The sequence below is a fragment of the Lepidochelys kempii genome, chromosome 3, assembly GCF_965140285.1.
Source record: "Lepidochelys kempii isolate rLepKem1 chromosome 3, rLepKem1.hap1, whole genome shotgun sequence".
Lineage (NCBI taxonomy): Eukaryota > Metazoa > Chordata > Testudines > Cheloniidae > Lepidochelys > Lepidochelys kempii.
This window is the reverse complement of record NC_136382.1, coordinates 43121516-43142543: the sequence shown is the minus strand read 5'-3', so window position 1 is coordinate 43142543 and position 21028 is coordinate 43121516. Positions and strand designations below refer to the sequence as shown.

The 21028-nt window shown below is 38.9% G+C and overlaps 1 protein-coding gene across 2 annotated transcripts in view; it reads left to right on the top strand.

The window, feature by feature from the left end:
• The window catches only part of CSMD1 (CUB and Sushi multiple domains 1), a 2003711-nt gene that overhangs the window by 1940639 nt on the left and 42044 nt on the right, over window positions 1-21028 (top strand). For both annotated transcript variants that reach the window (XM_073336216.2, XM_073336215.2), the window contains exons 57-60: window positions 739-921; window positions 16372-16548; window positions 18998-19177; window positions 20527-20700. In XM_073336216.2, the coding sequence (XP_073192317.1) occupies window positions 739-921; window positions 16372-16548; window positions 18998-19177; window positions 20527-20700 (714 nt within the window). The remainder of the gene's footprint in view (window positions 1-738; window positions 922-16371; window positions 16549-18997; window positions 19178-20526; window positions 20701-21028) is intronic.

The window sequence follows — 21028 nt, the reverse complement described above, 5'->3', positions numbered from 1 at the left end:
GGTATTCTGGCTCCTCCAACAGTATTCCTTCTTGGGGCTCCTGGAGAGAACATGCGGTCATGGCAGCTTTGCTATTCTTTGAAAGGGTGTGTGCGTCTCTTCATGTTTGACAAACTGGTTGGCTGATGCAGTACAGCCATCACCATACACCACCCTCTTTGAAGTCTAGCGTAAGTGCACTGCCTTCTCTCTCCATTGGAATTGTGACTGGCCCCTGCACAGGAGTGCAAAGTGAGGTGGGGAAGGCTCCATGTGTCCATTCCCTTCCTTGTCTACATAGGGTTAGGCACAGTCTAGTCACTAGTGGATATATAAATGAGGCTATATATATATATATATATCAGCTATTCTCCACTACATATGTAACCAAACCTCTCTCCAATTCTGCTGTTATCTTACTTTTATTGTTATAAATTAATAGCAGCCAAAATGTAGAACAATAAAACTGAGCAAATATAAAAAGTTATACATGCTAAAGAAATAATTGATCAACAAGATAGAATGTTTTCAATATTAATATTTGTCTTCTATCACTCATTTTTTATCACTTTGTGAGCTTTAATTAAGTCTTATTGGATTCAGATGTAGATAGAGAAGTTACTTTTTTTCTTTCAATCTCCCAGACTAGAAGCAAACTTATTAATTAAAACAGAAACAAATCTAGCTGGTAGTGTAACTCTTACTATATGTACAGTGAAATATAACTTTCCAGTAATTCTACTGCATTATGTTTTACAGGAAATAGTCCTGGATATTGTGATGATCCAGGTGTACCACCTCATGGGTTGAGACTCGGGGATGAATTCAAAATAAAAAGTCTACTACGTTTCTCCTGTGAAATGGGTTATCAACTGAGAGGATCTGCAGAACGAACATGCTTGCTTAATGGTTCTTGGTCTGGTTTACAGCCTGTTTGTGATGGTAAGTAGTGGCAGTTTCCAAAATTTATCACAACATTGAATGCCTTATTGCTAAACTATGATTCATCCTGTAAAAAAAATCTTACACCAATAATATACCTTTAAATTGTGCTGGAGAAATTTGATAAAAATCATCTGGCATGCAGTTACACTTTTGTTTAAACACCAAAATCCTACCAAACTGCCAAGCCTGTGGAGAGCTTAATTCACGAGAGATTTATACACCGACTACCTACTGAAAGCTGCCCTATAAATATCAGCCCAAACAGAGGCAGCAAGCTCTTTTCTATTCTCAGAGTAGACAACTGTAGAGTACCTGCTGTGAAAATGATTGCAATACCAAAGGCACTCATCATCCCCCTCCTCCATTGCCCATACCACTCCATCTACCAGGTAGTAAATTTGACAGGAATGTCAAGAGACACATCAGAATTCATCAGGAGCCAATACCCATCTTTGGGAGCCGCCTTGCTCATTCCATCAGGCTTAGTTTGATATCACCTTGGACAAATGTGTGTAGAACACAGCTATCCCCTTCATTTCCACACCCTCCCCATCCCATTCCTCTTCAGGGGTCTTTTCATGAGAGCCTATTACAAAAAAATGGGCTCGTTTCTCCATCTAGAAGCAACAGAAGAGGCTTCTACTCCTGATATTTCCTTAACCTGAAGAAAAAAGGGGTTCTTTGTGCTATTCTAGAGTGAAGAGACTGAACAAACACATATGTGAACCTCAGATTCAGGATGGTAATGCTTGCCTCCATCATTCCAGCCCTTTATGTTCACAACTCTCTACTTGCAAGATGCATGCTTTCATATAGCCATCCATCCAGCCCACAGGAAATACTTGAGATTCATGGTGAAACCAAATCATTACCAGTACAATGTATTTCCATTTGGAATGTCCACCAAGAGTCTTCACAAAATGCCTAGTGGTGTTAGTAGCCCTCCTGAGAAGACAGGGCACTCAATGTACCTCTGGTTGGATGTCTGGCTGATCAGAGGCAAAATACAGAGTGAGAAAACAGCAAGCCTGGAATGTACTCTTTCTAGATACACCTCATAATGAACTAGGAAAAATCATCGCTCATCCTCTGTAAATGAGAAAGAGTTCCTGGGTGCATTGATCAACTCCATAACAGAAAAAGCATACCTGCCTGAGGGCAGGTTCCAGTTGCTACATGCACTCATTCTCCAGATGTGTCTTGTACTGTTATATAAGAGGTCAGTTTGCATGCATGACACACAAGCTGCTTGCCAGACTTCACCTGCAGCTCCTTCAACTCTGCTCAACATAATCAGTATGTTATTCAATAAGACATTTGATAGAGAGGAAGGTCTTGGCTTGGTGTCTTGAACACAGAAGCACGTGAAAAAGGGTTCCCTTTTCAGTTCCGTCCCTGACATACACACTAATCATGGACAGGTTGGGGAGCTCATTTGCAACACCTTAAAAATTAAAGGAATTTGATCCCTAGATGACATGAAATTACATGTTAGCATCATGTAGCTTACAGCCATCAGACTGTCACATGTTATGTTCCTACCTGCTGTAGGAAACAAGGGCCAGATTTGAGTTTGGACCTGAATAACTTTTATTTGATCAAATGCTAACTGAGGTGTAGTATTCATGAGGAATGCTAAAGCAGCTTTGACTTGAGGTGAGAAGGCACTGGAGTAGGTTATGCTCCATCCTGGGCTTGACATACTTACCAACTATTACAAGGAATGAGTGGAAATGTGTGAAACTGTAATTGGTGATGAACCTTTAATTATACTTAGCAAAGTGAGAATGGTCCTTATTCCATTAGATGGAAATCTATTGCCAACTCCTTCTTGCATGGGCCTCTCACATGTACTACTTATGAAGAGGATATATGCCTGTGGTCACCAATGGAATTTGGAAGAAAATGTCCACTTCAGACTGGAATCTTCTACAGTGACCTGAGTCACCAAATTATTGATCCACATAGCCAACATGCTAGAAATCCTATTGGATAAGGATAGTCATTGAGGCCAAGAGAAGGGGGCACTAAACCCTATAAAAGACTCTAATCGTACAGACACAAAGGGTGGACTCTCTCACAACAATGAAGTTGTATCTATCTGCTCTCTTCCCTGGACCTGCCCTCCAGAGAAGGAGAAGTGAAAGACTCAGACCCTCAGCTAAGCTAAACCTGAAGCCTACAGCTAAGAGAGAAAAGAGACAGTCTAGCTCTACACATGCAAAATGAGCTCAAGTTATTTGCAACATTGAAACTAGTGCACCTGGTCCTTTGCATTCCCTGTCTGTGGCATATAATAGTCTAGTCTCCTGCAGATCTCATTCACTTGGGACTAATTTCCTTTGTTGGGGTTAGTGTGTGGGTGCTGAGTGGTGTTGGTGGCCTGTAATATATAGGAGGGCAGACTAGATGATCTAGTTGCCCCTTCTGACCTTAAACTATATGACTAGTTCTCAACTAAGAGCAATCATGTGAGTTACAGACTGTAAGAAAAACATTATGTGAGATAGCTTTTTTATAGAATTCAGATTACCCAATTCTATGTTAGAATTATCCAACATTCCATTAGAGAGAGAGAGAGAGAGTGTTACTGTTTTCCTAGATAGACACTACCCCTCCCCAAGTTTAATGAGTACAAGATTAATTTGGGATAGTAGTGTTATTCCAAAGCTGCTAAGTGCCATGACTTAAGAATCATTTCTGAACCTGTGTCAGAAAAATATTGACACTGTATTTAGTGTAGGAAGGGGAATAAGCTAAGTAAATGGAGTCTAAGGTAAATTGTAAGGTGGAACAGAAAAGTGGGAAGCTATAAAGAAATATTCTAAGAGTTATACTTCATTAAAACAAAGACAAGGGTCAACTTCTACTTCTAGCAGACTACTTAGCTCATTTGATTAACTGGGTCTGTATTTTAATTATTTCATTAAAATCCTAGTACCACTACACTGTTCTCCAAAACTCAATAGTTCAAAACCTCACACACCACATAACAGCCATGTATTACATAAACAAACCAGGAGACACTCGATTCTTGCCATGGGCGGTAGGTGAACTCTTTCCGCCTGAGGCCCCGCCCCTTCTGCACGCACCCCTTGCCAGAGCCCAGAGGCCCCCCGACTCCATGGCCACCAGCCCCTGCCCCAGGCTAGCCCCTCCAGCCCCAGAGTGCTGGGAAGGCCAGCGGCATGTGGCTGCAGCCTTGGAGCGCTGGGAGGGCAGGCGGTGTGGCCTCAGCCCAAGCCGGGGCCACCCCTCAGGGTGCAGAGTCAGACGCAATGGAGAGCCTGGGGGCGGAGCATGAGTGGGGCCACATCTAGCTGTTTGGGGAGGCACAAATTTCCCCAGTCTATGGTACTGATACAGTAAATAAAAAATGTGTGTTTTTTTTTAAATTAATGACAAAAACACCATGTAAAAAATCACAGGAGGAAGCAGCTTTCCACATGGTGCTTGTGGCAGCTGACAAATACCAGACTAGGAGCCAAACACAGAAGCTGAAAACTACGACAAGATAACTAGTAAAAATTGCTGGAATGCAGGAACATTGTATGCCTTGGAAATAGCCTAAACAGACGCAGTAACCAAGGAACAGCTGCAGAGAGCAAAGAGCAGATCAAGTAGTACATTGTGCTAGAATGCGTGCCTTGTTCCCACCACCCAGAATGCCACAGGTTCATAGATATATTCTTGAGCTGAAGAAGTATGTTGTTTATCTGCTGCTTCAGTGAGTGATCAGTCCACTGAAATAGGGCACAGTATAGGGTTAAATGCAAGTGCGACACCATATTCAGGTGCTCATTTTAAGTACACTATTACAAAGTTATTCATTATATATTGCATAAACACTTTTTCTGCCTAGCACTACCATTAGTTTGCTAACTTAGTTGTTTACATGACTGGATTGCTGACCCAGTTGTTTAACTGATTGGATTGCCAGCTCAGCTTTTTACCTGGCTGCTCTGTTTCCTTACCAGACAAGCAAGCATCTTTTCACATGTCACTTTTCACAAGTGATGAAATAGTGTGAATGCTGTTCTTAAAAGTATAAATGCATTCTATTAATTTGAATAAGCATATTTCGAATTAAATGTCTCTCTGTAGTCTAATTTGATCAAGCAAGCTGTTTATATCAATAGCTAGTAGTTTTTCCAGTTGAAAAATGCTATTTCTATAAGGCCGTGAAGAATATAACATTCACTTTCTTAAGGATTGATATATGGAAAACAGTGGAAGAAAAAGAAAATAATTCAATGACTACTAAATGAATCACTGAGAATAAAAGTCTATGTGTTTGCAGAATCACAACTTAAGTATTTACAATATCCATAAATTATACATCCTCATGAAAAACAATGTTTTAAATAACCGTTTCTCATCTTTGTAATGAAAATTGTTTTATTTGGACCCATCAGAGAAGGAGATACATAGACATAGAGGGAGATGATAGAAACACAGCTGTCTGCTGTGGAGAGTTTATTGTTCTGGCAACAGACTAACATGAAAATGAGGCTTTGCACTGGGGAGGAGGGAGTGCTCAAACATTTAAAGGGACAGGACATCCCATTCTTCCACCCTCCTTAAAAAAAAACTTTGCAAACATATATACATTATCATTTATATGGCTAGCATAAAGCACTATATTACTTAACTAAAAGTTGCAGGTGGACTTCCACAGACTCTTAAATTGCAAGGGATTATTCGGCCCCATAATAGCAGAACTGAATAGCTGACTGAACAATTTATAAGTTCAGGGACACAACTGGTTTTCACACTCTCTTGGGATAATGTGGTGATGATGGTGTGACGGTGTCCTGAAAAACAGGAACAGTCAGTGGAAAGGAATCAACTGGATATGATCTCGAATAAACTGGATCTGGTACCAAAGTTTCTTCTACAAGGTAATCAAAATTAGGAGGAGGTTAGATGGGAGGAATAGAATGTTCTATTGGAACATCTCCAGTCTGCGGTTCTATTGAGACTGCAACTGTTCTAAATGCCATTTCTATAAAACACTACTGGGTAGTTTTACCCTGAACAAAATAGCTCCCATGCATTTCACAAGTTCTCCAGGTACCATTTCATTCCACAACCATAGTTGCAAGTCCATACTAAGTCTCCTACTTGAAAAGAACAATGATGAATCTGATGCCGTTGATCAACTTGCATAGCTTCAGAATTGGCTACATGTGTGGCAGCATCAGGACATAGCAGATCCCAGCAGGTATGCAAAGATTGGTTCAAGAGAAGAGTTGCAGGTGACTTCTGGATAGTAACATCTGGTGTGTTCCTGTAGCATGAAGAGCAAGAAATTGTCCAATTTCTTTTTATGGTTCAAAATAGACTTATCTCTTAAGGCATGTTTAAGTGTCTGTACAAACTGTTCAGCTAATCCTTTTGTAGCAGGATGGTAAGGAGCAGAATCTATGTGCTGAATCCCATTTGAAGCCTGGAACCTCTGAAATTCTTCAGAACAGAATCGAGATCAATTGTCATTCATCAACTGTAGTGGTAAGCCAAATTAGCTAAATAAGGTATGAAGATGTCCAGAGGTCTTGGTAGCTGTCGTAGAAGTCATTCTGAAAACTTCTGGCCATTTCAAATGGGCACTGACTATGAAAGAAACATATAACCTTCTACTGGTCCATCAAAGTCCATGTGAATACATGTTCAAGGACTCTGAGGCCATGACCAAGGGTGTAGATGAGCTGGGCCAGGATCATGCTAAATTTAATGACATGTAGTACAGGACTTCACCTTCCTCTCAATATCTCTGTTGATCCCTGGCCACCAGACATGACTCAGGGCTATGGTCTTCATCTGTAGAGTGCCAAAATGACTTTCATGAAGAGCTTCCAAAACCTGAGATTGTAGTGATTTTGGAATGATTACTCGCATTCCCCATAAGATCCAACTGTGATTCACAGATAATACCTGTTTACATGAGATGAACTGTGTAAACTGGGGAGTCTTACGATCAACACTGTATCTTGTAGTACCATTTCCTTCACGAGAGAAAGCCCATCATCATTAGGACATCATCTTTTTTGATGTTTGTGCTAGTTATGGGTATTCTATCCATCAAATTGAGAGAGAACAGTTCATCTGAAGTTCCTTTGGGTTGATGGAAGCTTGGACATGGAAGGTGTGACAGTATATGAGCCTTGCTGTGCCAAGTCTCTTTATGGAATTGAATGGCACAGGAGTGAGTTGAAAGTAGCAATGCCCACAAATGATGGAATTCCATTTTTTGGTACAAAAAAATGAAAGTCATGGGTGATTATCTGTCAGCAAGGTAAAATGTCTACCATACAGACAGGTATGAAACTTCTGAATTCTGAAAATAATGAATGTAACTGTGACATGTTCTCTGGTGGAGCCATTTACTTAATTAAGCCCAGGGCACCAATTAATTGTCCAAGGTAGTCAACTGAAGATTTGAAAAATCATACTTTGTTTACGGTCCCTTCAGAATCTCATCCATGGTTTTCTGGAACAGGGCAGGTGCTAATGTAATACCAAAAGGCAACCTGTTGTAACAAAACAAGCCTTTTTGTATGTTCCTTGTGAGATATTTGTAAGATGCTGGTTCAAATTCCATTCAAAGGTATGCATTAAACAAGTCCAATTTACTGAAAGACTGTTCTGCACTAAGAGTAGCAAACAAATTTTCAATACAAGATAGTGTATACTTGTCTGTACATAAAGCTGGATTCAATGTCACTTTGAAATCACCACAAATTCAGACAGAGCCATCCTTCTTGATCACTATTACGATGAGGAAATGAAACTGGTGACAAGAGTCCAATGTTCATAAAACAGGCCAAATCAGCTTCTACAAGAGGCTTCAGAGCATAAGGCACTGGGCTGGCAATATTTTGGCTGGCTGTCAGACTTAACAGTGAGCTGCATATGTTGCTCACCTGTCCAAGTTCTTTCTCAAAAACCGTGGAGTGTCTTTCCAGTATTCCTTGAAAAAAGTGAGGTGTTTTCTTGAGCAGCTTGATCTCTCCCCTATTCACTTTGGGCTTCTCAATCCAAAATTTGACAAATATGGGTGGCTACTTTCCCTCAATTACATACAAGGTTAAAATGACTGTCAATTGAGTTGATATTTCACCTGGATTATTCCTTTTGGAATTATTTTTTCTCTGGTATGAGTCTTCAAAAGAGTGGCTGTTTCTTCCACAGAAACTTGTGACAAGTCTGGTGAGAGGTAGATGCAGAAATCAGTGAGACAGCAGCTCCAGTATCAAGCTCCATTCTTGTGGGAACTCCCTTGATCTTGTGTGACTTAGATGCCATCTCTGACTCCAGCTTCCAGTATGTTTAGTGTATAGGTCTTCATCAGAGTCACTAGTCCTCTTATCTTTTTCCACATTATTCATTCCCAAATTCCACCCTTTATTGCAGGATTGGAATGACCCTCAATAGGACATCTAGTTCAGTCCTCTGCACTCAAGGCAGGACTGAGTGTTGTTTAGACCATCCATTACAGGTGTATATCTAACCTGTTCTGGATCTGATCGTTGTGTAACCCAGAGACAAATTGATCACCCAGGGCATCACTTAATGTTTGCCCAAACTGACAGTGCTCTGACAACTTCTGTAGAGCAGCCACAAATTGTGCTACTGACTCTCCTCTTGTCTGATGTCGCTGATGAAACTGACATGATTGTGCTATAATCGATGGGATAAGAGAAAAATGTTCCTGAATTGCTGCAGGAACTGAGGCATACATTGCAGTTCTAGTCACAGTTGGAGACAATAGCCCACACAGCAATCTGTATGCCTTTGGACCCATCACTGTCAGCAAGGTTGAAACTCTTTGTCCATCTGGAATGGAGATGCAAACTACAAATTGCTCAAAATGTTCAAGGTACACCACCTATGATTCATGTTTTTTGTTGAATTCACCAACTTTGCCACAAAAGTTGCCCTATCTCTGCCCTCCTGTTGGACTTTGCACTCCCCTGGATGTCTCTGCTGCCATAAGGAAACTTTTCTGTTTGTTTTGAACTATTTGTGCTTGATTTTTCTCTGTTCTTTGTGCACTTATCCTTCAGAATACAGAAATGTTTCCTTTATGGCTGCACTTAGGCTCCCTCTGCTGGCTCAAGGCTCCCTAGTGCAGGCTCGCTCGCTCTCTGTATGCCTGCTTGCATGTGGTCAGCCAAGATGGCTGCTTGCAGGATTGTCACTGCTGTCTCTAGCAGCTAGACAGCAAGATCAGAAAACTCATCTTGTGTTCTGGCCTTAATGTCCAACTTCCCTTTCTCTAGCCGGCTGGTTCCACCTGTACCTAAAGCAAAATTCAGCAGCAGTCTGCCACCACGTGCTTGTAGATGAACTTCTTTTCTTTTCATTATTATTATTATTAATTTATTTATTTATTAATTTGTGGTTACTTTTGCTTCTTCTTGGTTGGGAATGGAGCACCGTATACTCATGGGATAGAAGATCCACATTGCCCATATATTATATTTGGACCCAGCAGAGAATAGGGACGTCACTCATCTGGTTTTACATTGAACCGTTCTCTTTTTGGCTGGTTTGCCCTTCGTCCTGTACTTTAACGAAACCACAAATGGTTTTGTCCAGTATCGGATGGGAGACTCTATTTTCAAGAGCAACCCTCCACCCCTACCATTGTGACTGTCATGCCGATAGGGGTGGAGTGGCATTCTTTTGAAATTGGAGTTCCCTGTGCACTGTGATGTGTGCAAGGTCACACCGGTGAGGGTAGGGCCATTTAGGCAGAAGCCAGACTACACCTTTCCTGAAAGTGCTGGTATTCCAGGAATATGCGCATGCCCACCTGAGAAAAGAAAGAGACAGACACAGGGGAGCTCATAGAAACACTGCTGTCTGTTATTGAGACATTGTTCTGGAAACAAAACAGAAACTAACAAGAAAGTGAGGCTTTGTGCTGAGGATTGGGGAGTGCTCAAACATTTAAAGGCACAGGATAAATGTTTTAAGGGGAACAAAGGTTCAAAATTACTTTGACAGAAAAGTAAAAAAATGCATATTAAAATTATTGAAACCATACACAATTTACAATGGATCAGCAACTAGCTGGTGTGACTGCAGTAAACGTTGGTCCTCTGTTTGAAGAGGCAATATTTACTTATATGCTGCAAAATTATTTTCATATATTATTTCCTACAGACCCAAACACAGCAGATTTCCTGGAACCATAGCAACCAGCTCATATGTGAAAGATATATATTGTGCATAGCACAGAGGTAGTGATATCACCAGAAGGCAGTAGGCAGTAAGAATGTGGAAGATAATGGGAATGTAGTCCAGACTCTGACAAGAGATCATCCATGAAAGTTGATGGTTATCAGAGAAGTACAAGATGAAATGATAGCTTCCTTGGAATGTGTATAAATTAATCTATTATGTGCCACATTTAACAGTTCTTATACAGTTTTTGTCCATTGGTACCCATCCAGCTGTGGAATAGTGCTTTCACTCACTTTTTGAGGCACTTCTTATTGGAAATTCTGTGTTGTAATATCAGTGGGAGTCACTAGATGGCATTATTACCAGCACTTGAGAGACAAGGTGGGTAAGGTCTCTCATATCCTGGGACCAACAAGACTACAATAACACAGAAGATTATTACAAATAGTCTTACAATTTCTGTTTTAGCTAAATCTGTAGACAAATCTTGGAAAAATGGTGTTCGTTTGTTATGGTGCAGTTAGTTTAGAAGCTGTTGCAATAAGATTTGTTCACTGTTTCAGTCTTTCTCTCATTTTGTAGAGTGAGCAGCAATGACTCATATATTAACGTTGCTTAATACTTTCTATTATAAGAAAAAAAAATAAGAGCCCTAGCTCTTCAATGATTTTCAGTAGAACTTTGAAATTTGGAGGGGGCAATGGTCCTGGGGCCAACTGAAGTGTGTTTTCTGGACCCTTGAAAATCAGTTCAGATTTGGCCAAAATATAAACTATTGAAAACTGCCATTCCCATCTGTGGTTTGCATAGTTGTTTGTTTTTTGGCAGGCTGACAAGAGGTGTCAATATTCTATTCTGTATCGCTGTGTATGCACTACCCTTGTGTCGTGCGCATCATTTCTCATAGGGCTACAACTTCCCAAATGACACAGAAAAAAACCTGATCATCATCCTACAGTTGCCTCCTCATCAAAACATTCTTGAGACATGAGAATGTGCACTGTGCTAGTAACCAGGAGACCATTCATTTTAGATTCACTTCTAATGACTATTAATAATTCTGTACCCTTCACAGCCCTTATTATTAAACAAGGTCTCATATTCCACTGTGGGATCACACAAATTGGCACTAGATCTAGAGAGACAGATCTAGATCTAGAGACAACTAGACATTGTCTCTAATGTGACACATCTAAATCTTATCCAAGTTGCCACACTATCTCTCAGAAAGAACCTCTTTTTGTTTTTCAAATGGGACTAGTCAAGTGCCTTGTAAAAATCTATCATATCTAGCAAACTTGTGATCTTATAAAAATTATATCAAGTTCATCTGACAAGATCTATTTGCCATAAAACCATATTGATTGGCATTAATTATGCAACTATCATTTAATTCCTTACTCAACCATTCCATAATTTTGCCCAGGATAGATGTTATGCTAATTAGCCTATAGTCTTCTTCCACAGCACCTTCAGTGCTCCTGCTCAAAGATTTGACTAGAACTTTATTATGCTAAGCTAACACGTTTTGGTGATCTCTTGACATCCGTAGTATAGGCCCTTCCCTTACTACCTGAATTAAACCAATCAAAAGCTATTTTCGATGTGCAAGGACAGTGCTAGTAAAAAGAAAATGTGACTAATGTTTTGGTGTTTAAAGGTATTTGCTGTATGAAGGTTTGTCTGGCTTGAAAATGATAATGCACCTCTAAAATTGAATCTTGAGAGTATAATTGCCAAAATTGACAAAACTGCACATTATCACTATTGTAGATCACTTAATGTCCTCTACTGTTATCCCTACGCACTTGGGAAATCTCAAGTTTTAATTGTTTTCTATGCTTCAAAAATTATAGCTATTTTATACATAAAAAATGAACAAAACACCTTCATTCAAGTAAAGACATTTATAAATGATCCTAAACATTGATAATACACTGAGTTATTCTAATTATCCAATTATGTTCTAGTTTAACAAAATCCTATAATCTGTAATTGTAAGCACAAATGGGCAGACGTGGTCATTATTTTCAGAAAAGATCTATCTGAAGTGAAGTTAATATGAGGAAAAGTAGAAAGTAAAATGAGTGTTGCATGTATAATGCTAGGATTATTCTACAATTAATTAATTAATCTCAAATTATTGTTTTGCCAGTATTATGCATCTGCAGCCATGCCATGCTTGTATAAATTGCATTAAACATTTAGACGTTTAGTTGGTGAGTGTAAGCTTTCTTAATGGAGCTCTGTCTTGGACTTTGGCCAGTGCCTGAACATTATCTGTAATTTGTTTTTTTAGCAGTTAGACTGGAATTCCGCCAGTTTTCTAAAGGACTGACTAATCTCAAATTTAAGAAGTGTTGAATAGTCTTTGGAATTCTTCCTCTGTATTGTATTCACTGCCTTAATTAATTTAGCTGGCAATAGAATTATTCTATAGCCAAAACAGACAGTGTTTGCTAAATTGAAGGCAGCTTCTTTCATCTGTGTGTGTGTGTGTGTGTGTGTGTGTGTGTGTATACACACTGAAATATCAAAGAGCTCTTGGATTTCAGTTTCCTGCAGCCCCCATTGGCCTGGAACGGTGAACCGCGGCCAGTGGGAGCTAGGATTGGCCGGACGCTGCAGGTGAACAAACCATCCCGGCCCGCCAGCAGCTTTCCCTGATGGGCTGCGTGTCAAAGGTTGCCGATCCCTGGTCTAGTTTGATATTCTGTATACTACAATTCATAGACTTTCCCCAAAATAATTCCTAGAGCACAACTTTAAAAAAAAAGTCTAATTTTGATTTAAAAATTGTCAGTAAATACATCATGACCCTTGGTTAATTATCCCAGTGGTTAATTATTCTCATCATTACAAATGTACACCTTATTTCCAGTCTGAAATTCCTAGATAGAAAAGCCCATTCTTAAATATTTTTCTCCATGTTGATGCTTATATATTGTAACCAAGTCACCCATTAACCTTTTCTTTATTAAGCTAAATGGATTGAGATCTTTTAGCCTATCATGCTAAGCCACGTTTTCTAGTCCTTTAATCATTGTCATGACTCTTCTCTGAACCTTCTCCAATTTATCAGCATCTTTCTTCAATTGTGGGTACCAGAACTGGGCACAGTATTCCAGCAGTGGTTGTGCCAGTGCCTAATACAGAAGTAAAATTAGCCTCTCTACTCCTACTCAAATGTCCCCTGTTTATGCAACCACGATTTCACTAGCTCTTGTGGCCCCAGCATCACACTGAGAGCTCATATTTGGCTGATTATCCACCACAACGCCAAATCTTTCTCAGAGTCACTGCTTCCCAGGATAGAGTCCACTCTCCTGTAAGTATGGCCCCAGTTCTTTATTCCTAGATGTATACACTTAGATTTAGTCATATTAAAAGACATATTATTTGTTTGTGCCTATCATACAAAGTAATCCAGGTTACTCTGTATCAGAGACCTGTCCTCCTCCTTATTTACCACTCTCCCAATTTTTGTGCCACCTGCAGATTTTATCAATGAAGATTTTATGTTTTCTTTCAGGTCATTGATAAAAATATTAAATAGCATAGGGCCAAGAACAAATCCCTGTGGGACCCCACTGGAAACAGACCTGCACTATGAAGATTCCCCATTTTCAGTTACATCTTGAGATCTCTCAATTAGCCAATTTTAATCCATGTAATGTGTGCCATGTTAATTTTACTTTGTTCTAGGGGGTTTTTTTTAAATAAAAAATGTCAGAAGGTACCAAATCCAATGCCTTCCAGAAGTCTAAGTATGTTATGTCAACGCTATTACCATTATGAACCAAACTTGTAATCTCAGCTGAAAAAGATATCAAATTAGTTTGACAGGATCTATTTTCCATAAACCCATGTTGATTTGCATTAATTATATTAGCTTCTTTTCATTCTTTATTAATTGAGTCCAGTATCACTTGTTCCCTTATTTTTCCACAGATTAATCTCAGGCTGACAAGTCTATAATTACCCAGGTCATTTACCCTTATTAAAAATTGGCACAACATTAGCTTCGCCAGTGCTCCAAGACTTATTGAAAATCAATATTAATAGTCCCCGAGCCACTGAGACAGCTCTTTTAAAAGTCTTGGATGCAAGTTGTCTGGACTTGCTGAGTTTAAAAGTGTCTAACTTTAGTAGTTTGTTTAACATCTTCCAGAGATATTAGTGGAATGGAAAGAGTGTTATCCTCACCATATGATGATATTATATCTGTGCCTCCCTCCCAAATACATAACAGAAATATTTATTGAACACTTGTTGGATGATATAGCAATGTTGGTTCATGTTCTGTCCTCAGCTACCAGTTCAGTGGGTGTAGCATCTTTATTCCTTAAGATAGAATTTAGTTGATCAGAGTTGTGAAAAAACTAGGTTGAAAATATATTTACAAAATACAGTACCACCATGTTAATGCCCCCTTTGGCTCAGGTTTTGACAAGCATTCAGTCAACAGTAATGTTAGGAGAAGGAACTTTTATTTATGTAAATATGGGTAACTCTGTGATCCAGTGTATTTACACACATTTATGGATATTCATGACAAAAGAGCCTGAATTCCCATTCTAATATATTCTGGCTTTGTATATTTGTAACGGAGCTAAGAGACTAGAAGAATGTAAAAAAGCGTTACAAGGACTGGCTTCTTCAAACTAAAATTTAAGTTCAGCATTACTTTGGGATAGAATAGTGAAGACTCTGTGCTATAGAACAGCAGTCAGGAAACTCTGGAAAAAAAGAAGGAACAGGAAGTTCTTTCTTCCAATTGGTAGCTACAGGGTGGTGGAGCTTTAAAGTTTTAAGACTTGCGAACAGGCAGAGTTTCTACCCTGTTATCAAGAGATCACAACATCTTTGAGGGCTTGTCTTAATTAGAAAATTATATCAAATTACAACACGATATTGAAGAGTCATATTAACTAACATGATGCTGACCAGAACATTGTAGTCACTGTACACAGCAAAAAATCATGTTTGACATCATTTTAGCTGGTTGTGGGTTGCCTAAGACTAGCTGAAATCAGGCTGACCATGACTAGTCCCTGTCTGAGGAGTTGTGGTCACAGAGTTGTAAAACAATGTAATTTCTAATAAAGAGAATCCCAAGTTTAGTGTCCAATCTCACCTCCCTTCCCAGGATTTGGTTTAGCTATTAATAACGTAGCACAAACCTCAGCCTAAACTTCCTCCCTGACCTTAGCTGTCATTAGTTGTTGGGTGGTTGATTGATTGTGGTTTTTGTTTGTTTTGTTTTGCTTTTTCCTTCAGACATTTCCATCCCATTTATATATGGTCGGAGTTAATTGGACCCACCTGCTAGCATGATTGAACAATCATTATACTGAATCTAATATAGAATTTTTGAACTAAGTGATTCAGGAAAAAAGGACTGCATTCTTACATATGGTCTGAGAAGTTGCCACACCTATTACAGAGGCTGATATGATAGATGGAGCTTCCAGGAGGAGTTTGGGGACAGTATGCATGCAGGAGAACTGAGCTACTCAGCAGGGCTCTGCCCTGACTAGCAGTTAGTCTAGCAGGAAGGTTTTTCTTATCTTAGTCCTTTAAAATGGTGGTTCTGTGGCAGAATCCTGAGGCATTTGCTTCCTCTGCTCAGGGAAATGTTTTGTCTTTGACCAATGGGATAGGGTCAGAATAGAACCCAGGTAATTGGACATCAAAAGGCTGGATCACAGGCCAGTCTTGAGCTGTCCCTCTTCCTCATTTCTTTCTCCAGCCCCACAGCCAAAAACAATTTTATGAATACCATATACGCTAAATTTCAGAAATGCAATTAATGTATCATACACCTTTGACCACTTCACCTGTTTTCTATCTACTAATCCATTTCCCAAGCTATATATCCCCTGCCACAGCAACATTTCCTTCTCCTTCCGCCAGTCTGGCATCAAACACAGACATATACTGATAGACATACAATAGGCAAGAGTTCAAGTCATTTCGATTCTCTTTCATTTTATTTTCATATCTTGTACAGTAACTTTTTGAACATGTGCTGTAAGAGAGACAAATCTGTTCACTTACATTTACCATCCGTAACTACGGTAATCAAATAAAATGATGGTGTAAGCCTGAAAGGAAAAAAATAGATTTTAGCCCCTTATGTATTAAATACTCAGCTTTTAGAATAATTGTAAGGTATTAAAATGCATTGCCTTATGCTTTTCATACAAGTAATTTATAATGGGTACATTGACTTTCTTTTTTTTTTCTTGATAGCTGTATCTTGTGGAAATCCTGGCACCCCAGCCAATGGCATGATAATATACAGTGATGGGATATTATTCTCGAGCTCAGTCATCTATGCCTGCTGGGAAGGTTACAAGACTTCAGGGCTAACTACTCGACACTGTACAGCCAATGGGACATGGACTGGCACTGCTCCAGACTGCACAGGTCAATAACTGACTTTTTGTCACAATAGGATTAAAAGAGAGTAGGATGTTATTAACTTGGTAAACCATTATCTCCTACTTTTAAATAAGCACACTTCTCAGAGGGTAACATGCACACACATTCATTAATAAATGTTGGACTTTTTTCATTTTTTGTTATGATTACTTCCAAAAAGTAGCTCTACAAGGTAGAACGGTAGAAAACTCTTAGTATCTAAGATATGCTTTAGTCAAACACAGTATTAGTCTCAATACAGGGTAAGTAGTTAAAATGTAATGGCCTGTGATATACAGAAGGTCAGACCAGATAGTCCCCTGTGGCCCCTGTGATATACAGAAGGTCAGACCAGATAGTCCCCTCTGTGAATCTATGAACCTTTCTATAGCTCTGTCTGTTATATTACAGAAGTTAGAAAATGTTCTATGTAGCTTGAATACAGAAAATTGCTTTCATTCCAGTGCCTGTTAAATTAAATATTATTCCTCACAGTAGCAAAAATACATATTGTTTAGATACCTTGGGTTATTTCATGTTTGATTATTTCAGTATTATATTTTGAAACATCGCCATTTTTAATTATGTCCTTATGTTGCTTTTTCAAGATTTTCTGTGAATTTAGGAACAGGTAGTTGAAGCAAAAACTGCTCTGAAAAATTAGCCTTTATAGTCTAGTTCTGTTTCTAAAACTTGTGCTGGACATGGTTCAGATTTGGTTTTTACAGTGTTTGTGAGGATCTTAGCTGCAGAATTATTCAGAAGAAAGTAACAGTGAAATACCCCATATGACACTAGTGAAAATTGCTTTGAGTTAACATTTTTATCTATTAGTCAAGTCACAGGAAAATTTCAGAATGAAGTTATTTGACTATCCAAAACAGATTATATTTGATTAAACCCTAAAGGAACTTTAAACCACAAGTACTGTATTTACTATAGATCTTAAAGCAACACTAGTGAAATATGTTTAAGAACAACTGTAAAGTGAATACTGGCCCAGATCTTTATTTTACAGGGTTTGTATCTAAAGAAACAGGTTTTTTCCTGATCGTTTACAAAGACGTTCTGGAAAATTACTTCTAGAGAACTATTGTGAAGTAAATTGAAACAGCAGATTTGTGGACATTTTTCTTCAAGAGAGAACCTACAAGGCATTCAGGATGGAGTGAACAGTAGAGTAAAAACAATTAAAACCAATTATGTTTGAATATATTGTACACATTAACATAAATGGTGTATACTGTTAATAGAAATATACAATACATAGACATATATATTAAATATTAAATTGATAGGTACAAATTTTGATGTGTGCTGAACTTATAACTCCCACTGACTTTGAGGTCAATTTTGCAGGGTGCTGAGCACACCCTGTGAGGTGTTTGTGTTCTTTTCACGCCCAGTGAAGTCAATTACAGTGAAAGGCATTCAGCTGCTTGTGTATTCTGACCCGTCAGTGGGAACTACAGGGGTTGATTAGGTGTCCAGAACTTTTCCGGATTTGTTCTATAGTGTTTTGGGCCTTTCATAGTGTTCTGCAGCATAATATGGAGTACCAAGATTCACAAAAAGTCCTAGGGACAGAAAGTAGAGCTAAATTCTGCCTTCACCTCCATCCTATGCAGCTCCACTGATTTCAGTGTGCTTATACAGGTGAAAGTCAGGGCAGAATTTCAGCACTGCAGGAATTTTCAAAAGAGCCTAAATGGGACTTGTGTTCCTAAGTCACTTAAGCTCTTTTGAAAATCTGATCCCTTTTTGATGGTCAGGCTGATAAGGAGACCGGAGTTCTGTGAAGCTCAAATAGGAGAATATAATGTGTGTCACAAAACAGCAACAACTTTAAGGCCCTGATTCAGTTCCTGTTGAAGACATTCAAAATCCCCATTGATATAAATGGGAGAAGGTTCAGGCTTTACCTGATTGATAAAAACTTTCAGAACCCCATGAAGACTTCCTTCCAGGCCTACTTGGTCACAGTCATATGTGTTTTTTCCACTAAACAATAGAAACAAGGTGCACATTCTGACCTCAGTTACACTGGTGTAAATGCAGAGTAACTCTATTGACTCAAATGGAGTTGCATTACATTACATTTATATAAGTTTCAGAGTAACAGCCGTGTTAGTCTGTATTCGCAAAAAGAAAAGGAGGACTTGTGGCACCTTAGAGACTAACCAATTTATTAGAGCATAAGCTTTCGTGAGCTACAGCTCACTTCTTGTTACTCAGTGAAGAATTTGGCCCAGGATATTTAGTACTTTTTAAAATATAAAAAATGTTTGTTTACCTTTTAATGTTTTCAGATAAAACAGCTGGATCAAAGTCGCTTTGCTGCTTGTGTATGCTAGAAAAGGGACATTGTGTGTATGAGCAAATGTGTTCACGTGTACTTAGTTTTTTTAAGCTTTATTTATATAGGTGGTGAAGTAAGATTCTCTTTCTTCACTAGTAATCAGCTGTGGAGATCCAGGTGGAATAGCAAATGGTATGCAGTTTGGAACTGATTTTATCTTTAATAAGACAGTCAGCTATCAGTGCAACCCAGGATATTTGATGGAGCCTGTCAGTTCATCCACTATACGTTGTATGAAAGACAGCACTTGGAACCAGAGTAAACCAGTCTGCAAAGGTTTGTTTTGTAACTTAAGTAGCTTGCAATGACTGTTCTGATACTATATATAATATTAATATTTGTATTATTAATTATGAAGGGGAACAATTTGCATAACCACTTTTAAGATAGATAAGATGCAAACCATTAATATACTGCTGAGACAGTCAGATAAGAGATTTTAATCATGTAGTTATTTGTGCCCTACATAAGATGTAATGAGGAGACTGACAGAGAACTGACTTGAAATTTATTAGAGCCACAACAATATGTGTTAAATATTAGAGCAGAAGGCTGAAAATACTAACAGTGACATCCTAACCCTGCCCCCAAAGCCAAGTTTGTGGCAAGAAAAGGATTCTCCAGCACAGTACTGTGGAAGACAGCTGAAAGGCTACCTTCTGAGGACCTTATTGCAAACCCTGTTGTAAGGGGCATGACAAGGACAGGGCTGGAGGTGGGAGAGGTGTGTCAGGGGTCATAGCATGCAGTACTGTGCAGATTCTGGGTCACCACTGCAGCCCATAGGATAGCCTGGGGAGGCTGCCATAACTTAGGGTCCCAGGCCTGTATAAGTTATGTCATGAACATCTCCAGCCCTGAAGTAGCCCAGAATTGGGGTGGCAGGATGTGAGCTCCAAATTCTGTGCTGAACCTCTTAGAAGTACAGCACAAGATCTCATTAATAATTAAATGTTAGTTTATGTGATTGGCTGACCAAATTTTTATTTATAATGGTGTTGGAGGCATCAGCTGAATCACTTTATATTTGCATAGTGTGTGGAAGGAAGCAATATTTTTAAAGATACTTTTCTTTAAAAATAGACTTAATTTGTTTTAGTTTCCATCAATTTGAGCATCCTCTGGAAAACACTAGCCCACATAGCCCCTATATTTTAAGAGTTGAATAGAGCTATAGCGACATAATTACCAGTAAAGTCAATATCAGGTGAATGACTACAGCCTTAGATGACTTAGAAAAAGGGATCTTATATGAGTAAAATCAGAGAAAGATCCTTAAGATTTTTCCCTTAATTATTGTCCCAAAGCAGAGTGATGGTGAAAAATGGTCTAAAATTTTAATAGTAACAGAAAATTAACTGTATTTCAATTTTTTATTGATTGATCATGTATGTTGTTTGTTTTGCTATGTTTGTCTCCCTCCTTTGTAACTCTCAATGTTGATAAAATTTAACATGCACATGTGTGTATTTAATGTGTGTGTACCATGGAAAAGTCAAAATGTGCATCCTCTCTTGGGGCAAAACTGTTCCCAATAAGTTTTGATTACAGAAGCATGACTATCTACAATATTACATTTAGTATAAATCCTATAACATCTGTATATTCTCTCTTTGTTTCACTAGCTATCACATGTGGCCCACCTCCACAAGTGCTTCATGGAAAAGTAGAAGGATCAGATTACCGTTGGGGGTCCAGTGTAAGTTACAATTGTGCAGAGGGCTATCAGTTATCCAATGCAGCTATTCTTTCATGTGAAGGACGAGGTGTATGGAGGGGAGACATCCCACAATGTCTGCGTAAGTATGAAGATAATGGTGTGTGGCTGAACCACCTCAAGCTCTGATTGCCTCATTTCTCACAAGCTAAATATGGTCAGGCTCATTCAGAATAGGACATGAACTTCCTAAACACAAACAAACAAACCAACCCTGGGAACTGAAATTAGGTGGTGCTATTTATTTGTCAAATGAAGTTCTTCCCTGACTCAGTACTGAATCAGTGCCATAGGTTGAAATTAGGAGCAGTATACTGCTGTGCATGCATTTTTTCTTTCAGATAAAATGTAAAATAGACATCCCTGACCACTGTGGCTATTCAAGACCTTCATTCCTGAACAACCTCTTT